Here is a 10,528-nt window from a genome sequence, read left to right as displayed (position 1 = left end):
CGGTTTTTCGATCGCGCAAGTATGGCTAGTAATCTAATCGCGAGTGTACCTAAATTATTAGGACGTGANTAACAAGCGAAGGAGTTCATTTAAAGCACAATGGATAATTTTATTTTTAAGTGCCCAGATTTTTAAACTTTCCATAAATGACATTTTGGAGTCCAGGGGCGGGATTTTGTGTACTATGGAATTCTACAATTTATTCCAATTTGTCGATTTTGGTATTATGTACGTTGATTTAGCAATTGTCGCCGACTTAAAACTATCGCCTAGTTGCGACACATTTATGTGTGTTGAGAAGACAAGGATATTACTGATTAAAAAAGGGCAGTTAAATATTTGCTGTAAGTTAGTGGATAGTTTCTGTATTTATTATTAATCTATGATGGAAGTTGGATGATTGTCTATGGTGGACGATAGTGGGAAAAAGGAAAAGTGCGGTTGTGGTAGAGTTTTATTTTCTTTAGTAATTAATTTTTTATTAATAATACAACTACATTGATATATTAATAGATCACATTATTTTTTAATCGTATATGATTTGTTTTGTTCACACTTTTGAGATTTGGCTTCTACTGTACATAATTATGAGAGTTACTGCAGAACATTGGAAAGCATTTTTAGATCTCGCTGAAGAAAACAGTGAATTAATTACAAATAGATTTAATGGAGCAAATGGGCGACTCAAAATCAACGAGTTATGGAAGAAGACAACAAACATTTTAAATAGCTTAGGCTATGGTAGCAAATCAACCGAGGAATGGCGAAGGGTATGTAGTATGTTCCACTACTTAGCTTTTGAAATTAGTGGGTATATACATATATTAGGAATCTATTGACTAGAAATATTTAAAAAATGTGTATTGTGTACTATAATTTAATAAATTGACCTACAAGATACATTCTATTTTTTTAGGCCCTTACAGATTGGAAATGCAAAACTAAGGCAAAATGGTCGAAGGTACATAAGGAAATGGTAAAAACTGGTGGAGGAGAATACAAAAATATAATGCTGTCTGATAATGAACAAAGGCTTTTAAATCTCATGGGTAAAAAAAATGTTCAGGGTGATCCTGTTAAGGAGATAGGTTTGGAACAGGTTCGTCTTTGTTGCTGATTAGTACAGTGTTATTTATAACTTTTTAATTTTAGGGAGAATCACAACCAATCGAGTTTGTAGACCACGACTACATAGTTTATGATCTTGAAAATGGAGTTATGTATAATAGTGAAGAAAATGAAAACTTACCATCAACATCACGCAAAAGAATAAGAGATGAAATAGAACCTGCAGCTTCAAAAAAGCCAAACTATAAGCAGAAATGCTTGTCCCAACGGAGAAATGATAAATTTTGCAACAAATTATCTGATATGCAGTCAGACACAATGACCATTTTGAAGGAAATAAGTGCTAATATTAAGTCTATAGGTGACACATTTAATCAATTTTTAGATATTTATAAAAAGACATGTGAGGGAGGAAAATAATTTATAGAAAATAGTATTGGTACAGGGTCATAAAATTTGGACTGCACGATTTCATCGAAAATTTTGTAGAACATTCCTAGGTTTATTTAGCTAATGTGATGACTAGATGCGTACAGGTTTTTTAATTAATATACTTAGGAAGGTCGATTATGTAAAAAGAAAAATTGTAGAAATTGCGCATGTTACTCAAATTTTATAAATCTGTTCCATATTAAATTTGAACTTAAGAATTTTGTTACTTTTTGACTGAAACCGATGTAGGTTTTCCATATTAATGTTAGGATTATCATATAAGTTAACTTGAGAAATATTTTTTATTCATAAATCTGTTACTGTTTGTACGTATATAGTTCCTAGAGTTATTAATAAACATTCTTTGTATTTTTTTTATTTAAAGTTATTGGCCCTACCTTTTATCACCAAGATTTTTTTTTAGTAATATTGTAATATTGAGTGACTTGAATGTTGATATACTTGTATTAATTTTAATATATTTATTTGCATATAAGTTAAATAATCAGTACAATAAGAACCAGTATATTTAAATAATTGCAGAGAACACTAAATCAGTATAATTAATTAAAATATCTTTCAATCAAATCTGCTCTTGCTTGCATGCCACCAACATCGATGTGATTATTGAAATAGTCAAAATTATTGTGATTCTCAGGTAACAAGATTTCTTCCAAATTTTGATGACCAGACATACGTATATTATGAAGCACTGAACATGCAATTACAATATGACCCACTTTTTGTGGTTGATATCTCAATTTTCTTTCTGCCATCAGACATCGAAATGTGCCTTTCAATACACCTATACAACGTTCAATACAATTTCTTGCTCGCATTTGAGCTTGAGTATAAGCAAATTCTGGAGTGCCTGGTGCTGCATCAATAATTGGTGTCATTAGATAACATTGTTGTGGGTATCCAGAATCTCCAACAAGCCATGAGTTTCTATCTCCTAGAAAAGATAGATTATTTTTATATGGTTGCATTCTCGATAGACTTCTTGTAGTATTATGAATGATGTTCTTTTATCTAGAAACGATCGCACAAAAAATGATGTATTTATTAGAAATTATAATACCTAAATTGTACCATCTCTCCAATTCTTCCTGTATTATAGAATGCCTCCAAATAAAACTATCGTGTGTAGCACCAGCATGTGTAGCGTTAACATTTAATATCTTTAAATCATAGTCACAAATCTGTAAAATTATTATTACTCTTAGTTATACATAAACGCTTGTTTTATATGTTACTTACTATCTGAATATTTTTTGAATGAAAACCTTTTCTGTTCAAGTAATTGTGTTCTTCATCTTGAGGTGTAATTATAGCTATGTGTGTGCAATCTATAGCACCAACAGTACCAGGAAAATGTGTTTGACTCATAAATCTGCCTTTTATCCTATTTTTTTCTTCAGCAGTCCGAGGAAATTTAACCCAATTTCTTGACAACTCACCGATGGCCAGGCTAACTTCTTTGATGATGTTTGAAACAGTAGGTTGTGATACAGATAAATTATAACTCTGCCCAATGCAACTTTGATAAGAACCACTAGCAAAAAATCTTAATGCTACTAAAAGTTTCAGCAAGTTTGGGATAGCAATGACATTTTCTGTTTGATTTAAGTGTGGGCTTATTTCATTGTAAACATATTGCACCATTTCTTTACTTAGCCGAAACAAACCTATAAATTNAAACGCTGAAAAGCCAAACCACTGTTTGTTAGCTACATCAACCAAAGTGTCAGGTGTCACATGGCACAGAAGATTCGGACATATAAATTCTTCCGATTTAGTTAAAATGAAGAATGGTGCAGTAAATGGTATGGTATGTCATGGTGAGATTGATCGTGGCAACAGAAATTGTGTTGTTTGCTGCGAAGGCAAGCAATCGAGATTGCCGTTCAAACATCAAGGCACTAGGGCAAAATCCTTGCTAGAAGTAATACATACAGACCTCAGCGGACCCATGGAAACGAAGTCTATAGGTGGGTCTATCTAAATATTTTTTAATATTTGAGGATGATTTCAGCCGTATGCTATTTATTTATTTTCTGAACACAAAGGACCAGGTGCTCGAATGTTTTAAGGAATTCAAGAATCAGGTGGAAAATCAGAAAAACTGTCGAATAAAGATTCTAAGGTCAGATAACGGAGGCGAATACACCAGCAAAGAATTTCAGAGTTATTTACGCACAAATGGTATAATTCATCAAAGAACAAATCCGTATACGCCAGAGCAAAATGGTTTAAGTGAAAGGATGAACCGAACAGTAGTCGAAAAAGCGAGATGCTTGCTGTTTGATGCAGGCCTTGAAAAGAAATTCTGGGCAGAGGCCGTTAACACTGCCGTGTATCTAAAGAATCGAACTGTAAGTTCTGGGTTGAACGACAGAACACCTTTTGAGTTATGGAATGGTCAGAAACCAGAAGTGAGCCATATAAAAATCTTTGGAAGTCAGGTCATGACTCACATCCCAAAAATAAATAGAAGAAAGTGGGATAAGAAATCGGAGAAAATGTTACTTGTTGGTTTCGGTGACAACACCAAAGGTTATCGATTGTACAACCCAAGGACTAACTCGGTAATCATTAGTAGAGACGTAATAATCATGGAGAGTGAAGTAAAAGAAACGCAAATGTTAGTAAACGTAGGTGCGAGTACAGAAACAAATGAATCTACCAAAGTCACAGATCCAGTGGGGGCAAGTAATGAAACTATAGAAAAAGAAGATGTTTTTGAAACCTCCGGAGAATTTACAGATGCTCAAGATGACGATGATAGTGATTATACATTAGAAGATGAAGTGACGGTTCCAGAAGTGTTACGGAGATCCAGTAGAGCGCCAAAAAAAAGGGTGCTTGACGACTATGTGACTTTTGCGTGCACTGCGGATATTATGAACCTAGACGATGACCCCTGTACGATATCTGAAGCATTATCGAGACCGGACAAGGAGAAGTGGAAGGAAGCCATGTTGGAAGAAATGGACGCATTTCGGGAAAACGACGCATGGGAGTTAACGAATCCACCAGAAGATGGTCGCGTAGTGCAGTGCAAGTGGGTGTTCAAAAGAAAGAGCGGAGACGAAAGTGAAGTGCGGTACCGAGCTAGGTTGGTTGCAAAAGGTTTCACGCAACGACAGGGAGTTGATTATGACGAAACTTTTGCACCTGTAGTTCGTCACTCAACTTTAAGATTGTTAGTAGCTCTTTCGGCTCAATTAGATTTATGTATCAATCATGTAGATATAAGTACAGCATTCCTGAACGGAGTTCTCGAGGAAACCGTTTTCATGAAACAGCCCGAGGGTTTTGAGGTACCAAATAAAGAAAACATGGTGTGTAAATTAAAGAAGGCTATTTATGGGCTTAAGCAATCCTCCAGAACCTGGAACAGGAAAATAGACATTGTATTGACTTCATTAGGTTATAAGAAATCAGATCTAGAACCTTGTCTGTATATTAAAAAGGGTAAAAATAATTTTTTAACCATTATTGCTTTATATGTTGATGACCTTTTTATATTCTCAAACAATTCAATTGAAAATGAATGTTTAAAAACAGAACTTGGTTATAAATTTAAGATTAGAGATTTGGGCGAGGCAAAACAATGTCTAGGAATGCGTATTATTAGAAATAAGGATACTGGCTCGATCACTTTGGATCAAGAACAGTATATAAACAAGATTCTACAAAGGTTTAACATGGAAAATTGTAACCCAGTTAAAACACCTTTGGAAATTAATATGTCTTTTAGTAGTGAGATTAATAAAAATTGTAAACCACTTCCTTATCAACAGTTAATAGGCAGTTTAATGTATTTATCAGTTCTCACTCGTCCAGACATATCATATAGTGTTAGTTTCTTAAGTCAATTTAATAATTGTTATGATGAATCACATTGGATATGTGCTAAACGTGTTCTTAGATACTTACAAGGTACTAAAAACTATTGTTTAAAATTTAAGAAGGGAAATGTAGAATTGGAAGGTTATGTTGATGCTGATTGGGCAGGAAACGTACAAGATCGAAAGTCTTATACTGGATTCATTTTTAAACTTTGTAATTCTGCAATTTCCTGGGAAAGCAAAAAACAGCCGACTGTGGCCTTATCAAGTACTGAGGCAGAGTACATGGCATTGTCGGAAGCTTCAAAAGAGGCTATCTATTATAGAAATTTGTTACATGAGCTTTTAGGTTTTTTGAATTGTATAGAAATTTTTAACGACAGCCAAAGTGCTCAGAAATTGTCAGTAAATCCTATGTATCACAAGAGAACCAAACACATTGATGTACGACACCACTTTGTTCGTGAAGCGGTCGTGAATGGTTCGATTAAAATTTCATATTTACCTACGTCAGAAATGATTGCTGACGTATTAACAAAAAGCCTACGTTCCAGTAGACATAATAAATTCTTGTCAAATTTAGGTTTAGTAAAAAATTATCAAATTTGATATAGTGGGGGTGTTAAATATATATATATCAAATTTGAAAGTTCCCGCTGTGCTCTGCCAGCGCCACCGGATATGTATGTGTGTAAACATTACTTGTATGCATAAAGTAAAATACAAAAATATATATAGGCCAGTCTGTGCTGAAACTCGAAGAGTGTTTTATTTAACTTTACGATAACATTTGTTTGCATCTGTGGAGTCGCCATTTTTCTAATTAACTACTAGCAATGTATCCTTTAACGGAAGTGTTTTTTTTACCCGTTTCATATAATCAAAGAGCAACTTTTGGCTACGCTGCATTTCTTTTTGCACACTTCTGTAATACTGAGTGTTAAACACCTTTTTCACTTTATGAACTTTGGACATTTTTAATTTTAATTTTATTTATTAAACGATCACTATGCATGCGTACGGCGTTCTTTGGTTACTAAAACAAACAAATCCAAACCCAATTTAGACACACACTGGAAAAAAATGTGTGTTAAATGTGTTCCTTCGGAACCTAATGCGCCCGCCCCACACACTTTTGAAACAAACCAGACACCATGAATCTAAAATGCAGCCAAATGGGAACTTTTGCGTCCACTTAACTCAGTTTGGTAACAAACCGGAAACAGATTAGCAAGGTACAATATGGAAACATTGAGTCAACTAAGTGTCGACCATAATGAGCCCGAATTGTGTTGCTGTTTCCAAGAGGACACAAAAGCGATGCAAATTAGGCACATGTTTCTAAAATAGTGCTACTTGGACCCATACTTTTTTGGACACAATAGATCTAAAAGGTGTCGACACAAAGGAGCCACAAATTTGAAGAATGGGCACAGTTTCCATTTAGGCATAAGTTTTCTGATTTGAGTCGAAACAATTTGGAAACAAAAAGTGTCGTGCTCAAGTTCGGGCACAAATTGCTGCTTGGGTCCAAGTCACGAATTGCAACTTTAACTCAGAGATCAAGTTATGCACGAAATCGACAACATTATTTTTAAAGCCAAAAGTGGATTTTAACAATATAACTTTAACTCAATTCAATTATCTCCAAAATTCTCGAAATCTATCGAATCATCATTCCAACTCATTGACTGAAACACAGGGTTCTCACTCTTTCCCCTTTTCACCACCTAACTATTCCCACTCATCTGGATCTTCTTATCCTTCTTCCCCATATATACCTCCTTATTCTCAAAGTGACTCTTCTCACCCTGCATCTCCTTACACTGAAAATAACTCTCAATCACCTATTATGCAGTGTCAAAATAAACCACAAAACGAAATTGAAACCGGTTCGCCAAATGTTCGAAATTATGTAAGTGGCTTTAATCCTGGAGAGTAAAATGTTGCACCTAGTTATTCGTTTACGTCTGAATATTTATTTTGGTTATTTATCATTTTGATTATTCTAATGTAGATTAAGTTTTATTTTGTGACAATGCGATAATTTACTCTTACCTAACCCACTTTGTGTTGATTTTTGATTAAAAGAATAAACATGTTTATTTTTTATCTATTTTTTTTTTCTAATCACTGTCATTAAAAGTTGTTCGACCATTTTACGTTTTTATATGAAACAAAAGAAAACAAAACATAGAAATAATATACAGGGTGACTTATCGAAAACAAAGCAAACTAAATAATTCACAGAAAAATAAATAAGAATCAAATTTGAGGTTCTAACTACTTTTTCTAAAATACTTGGAGTAGTTTAACTCGCATATTTGAAACCAAAAAAATAAAACAAAAACAATAATTATTTATGATATGAGTGCTAAAAGTGGCATTTTATTTTGTGAGAAGGGAAGTCTGGGTCAAACAAAATAAAATCAGTTTTAGCACATACCGGATGTCTCTCAGTTGTGGCTGGCCAATATAACTTTTTTGTTTTCAATCATATAAAAACGAAATTTGGAAGTTACATAAAAATGAATTTTTTATATATCACTCAACATTTTCAACTTCCAGATTAGCCGGAAATGGCCTTAGTTGCGGTTTTTTATATGAGACAACCTGTATATTTTTAATTTTTCTGATTCCTTATCATTCTGAATACAACCATGTATTGTACGTCAATTTTAATTCGATGAAAAATATGTTTTTCCAATTTTATATTTAGATCGAGATGGCCGCAAATACGTTTAATTTGATTATTTTGATTTCAGAAGCTTCAGAAAATTACATTTTACCTTTTTTATTGTTATCTGTCATTTTCAGTAAAATATAATTTTAAAAACTGGTTTTACTCATTTTTTTCCGAGTTTTTTTCTTATGGCAAGGGATTGTCTCACTGGATTAGTCGAGAAGAGCTTTCCATTACAAGTAATTTAATACCACATGTTAATAGGTTTACAAAAAAATATTCTTGGAAATATTGAAAAAATATGTATTGCGACAAGGGCCATTTTCGGCTAAACCGGAAGTTGAAAAAGTTGAATAACATTTGAAAATTTGCATTTTTATGTTCCCTACGTACTCTCCAGATTTCGTTTTTATATGACTGAAAATAAAAAAGTTGTAGGGGGGAGCCACATCTGAGAGACACCCGGTATATCATACACTAGATTTTCCACAAACATAAATAACCTCAGTAAAAGTACAATTTTGTATCTTTAATGCATGCTGTCAGCGTCTAAAATGTCATTTTAGAATTATGGTGCTAAAAGTAAATCACTTGTAGAAGCTAGTAGTAAATAGTCTAAATTTGTAGAATTTTTAGCTCATGCGTTCAGTGTCTAAAGTGTAACTTTATCGCACTAGTGCTAAAACAGATTCTCACTAACAAAAATAAATCACGCAACTTACTTTTAATACCTACTAGAATCCCAAAAAGACATTTTAGACGCTGACAGCGTGCCTTACATTAAAAATTATACACAATTAAACTTTTTCTGAAGTTTGTGTTTGTAGAAGAAATAGTGATGTATGACATAATATGTGCTAACAGTAATTTTATTTTGTTCGATAGGGATTATTACAAAATAAAATGCCACTTTTAGCACTTATATCATAAATAACTATTACATATTCATATTAAATATATTAATAGGTATAATTAATACTCCACTTGCCAGGAAACTTTTCCTTCATCCGATAGAAAGATATCACGAAATTCGTTTCGGATTTCGTAAGCAGTTTGAGATTACTTTGGGTATATTTCTCAACGGAAGAAGTGACGTCATTTCTGCTCTATCTTCTCTCCAGTTTCCCGGTATTACTGCTCCTGTTTCAGATTCTGTATCAAATGTACCTGGTGGTGTGTAAATACTATTTGATGTTGCACTTCTCAGAAAATTATGTAAGTGCACACAAGCTAATACGACTTTTTCTGCTTTCTTTGGTTCGAGAAGCATAGGTTTTCTTAACACTCTGAATACATACGACATTATCCCGAAAACGTTCTCGACTACTCGACGAGCACGACTGAGACGGTAGTTAAATATTCTTTCACCTGAACCTTTGTCCTGAAGTCCCGGGTACGGTTTCATAATGTGGGGTTGTAACGGGAAAGCATCATCAGCAACGAAAACGTAGGGTACCGCATTAGATCTTCCGGGAAGTGTACAGGGTTCAGGCAAATTCAAGGCATTCTCTTCCATCAAATTCTTCAAAGTTGTGTTTGCAAACACGCCTCCGTCTGAGATTCGACCTTGACTTCCTACATTAACAAAACTAAAACAATAATTTGCGTCAACGGCAGCAAACAGAACAATGCTAAAAAAGCCTTTGTAGTTGAAAAATTCTGATCCGCTTGAAATTGGGGCTTGTATGGTAACATGTTTACCGTCCATAGAGCCGGCGCAGTGAGGAAAATTCCACTGTTGGTAAAAGTCATCAGCAACAATCTTCCATTCCTCCGCACTCGTAGGCAACTGGAATAGAATATTTTTATGTTATGTAAGCTAGCTATACTACCGATATTTTAAATTTTAAAATTTTAAAAATAAAATGTAATTAAAAATTTAAAATTAAAATGAAATTAAAAGATAAAAATTTTAAAAGTATTACATTGTATAGGAATAGGGTATTCTCTGTAAATATTCCTCCCCCTCCTTCCTCGTCTAATTCTGATTATAGGATCTCCCAACAATGGAAATTATTTAGGATGTGTGGAGTTATTAAGTGAATTTGATCAGTTTCTTGCAGATCATTTAAAAAAGTTTGGGAATCCAGGGAAGGGACACATTTCTTATTTATCGGCGAATGTTTGTAATGAGTTTATTGACATAATGGGAAAACAGGTACTAACAAAAATTATAAATGAAGTTAAATTAGCAAAATATTTTTCAATTAGCGTTGATAGCACACCCGATATGTCGCATATTGACCAGTTAACTTTTATGATTCGATACGTAAAAGACCGTATTCCCGTTGAAAGGTTTTTGGAATTTATACCTATCAAAGAGCATAAATCTGAATATTTAGCAAAAACTGTCTTGAAATTTTTAGAGGATCACGATATTCCAATCAAAGATTGTAGAGGACAAAGCTACGACAATGCTTCAAATATGTCGGGAAAGTATGCTGGACTGCAAGCGCAAATCGAGGACAAATGTGAATTTGCTGCCTATGTA

At 33.7% G+C, this 10,528-nt stretch overlaps 2 protein-coding genes across 3 annotated transcripts; one reads left to right on the top strand and one right to left on the bottom strand.

The window, feature by feature from the left end:
- Nucleotides 1-313: 313 nt before the first annotated feature.
- LOC111691300 lies at nucleotides 314-1,841 on the top strand. Of its 2 annotated transcripts, none has more exons than XM_023454637.1 (4): nucleotides 314-466; nucleotides 564-770; nucleotides 917-1,099; nucleotides 1,153-1,841. In XM_023454637.1, exons 1-4 carry the CDS (start codon nucleotides 407-409, stop codon nucleotides 1,486-1,488), a joined length of 786 nt encoding a protein of 261 aa, XP_023310405.1. In that variant the 5' UTR covers nucleotides 314-406; the 3' UTR covers nucleotides 1,489-1,841. The 2 variants fall into 2 exon arrangements, with proteins under 2 accessions (XP_023310405.1, XP_023310406.1); XM_023454638.1 differs by having other exon boundaries at nucleotides 322-446.
- Nucleotides 1,842-2,015: 174 nt separating this feature from the next.
- Nucleotides 2,016-2,910, bottom strand: LOC111691574 (putative nuclease HARBI1). Its single transcript, XM_023454640.1, has 3 exons — nucleotides 2,761-2,910; nucleotides 2,582-2,702; nucleotides 2,016-2,455 (listed from the first exon to the last, which is right to left on the bottom strand). The coding sequence occupies exons 1-3, from the start codon at nucleotides 2,887-2,889 to the stop codon at nucleotides 2,064-2,066; spliced, it is 642 nt and encodes a 213-aa protein (XP_023310408.1). The 5' UTR covers nucleotides 2,890-2,910; the 3' UTR covers nucleotides 2,016-2,063.
- Nucleotides 2,911-10,528: the final 7,618 nt, after the last annotated feature.

Source organism: Anoplophora glabripennis, unplaced genomic scaffold (genome assembly GCF_000390285.2).
Source record: "Anoplophora glabripennis isolate ALB-LARVAE unplaced genomic scaffold, Agla_2.0 scaffold328, whole genome shotgun sequence".
Taxonomy (NCBI): domain Eukaryota; kingdom Metazoa; phylum Arthropoda; class Insecta; order Coleoptera; family Cerambycidae; genus Anoplophora; species Anoplophora glabripennis.
The sequence above is the reverse complement of the archived record's forward strand: the minus strand, read 5'-3'. Positions and strand labels throughout refer to the sequence as shown.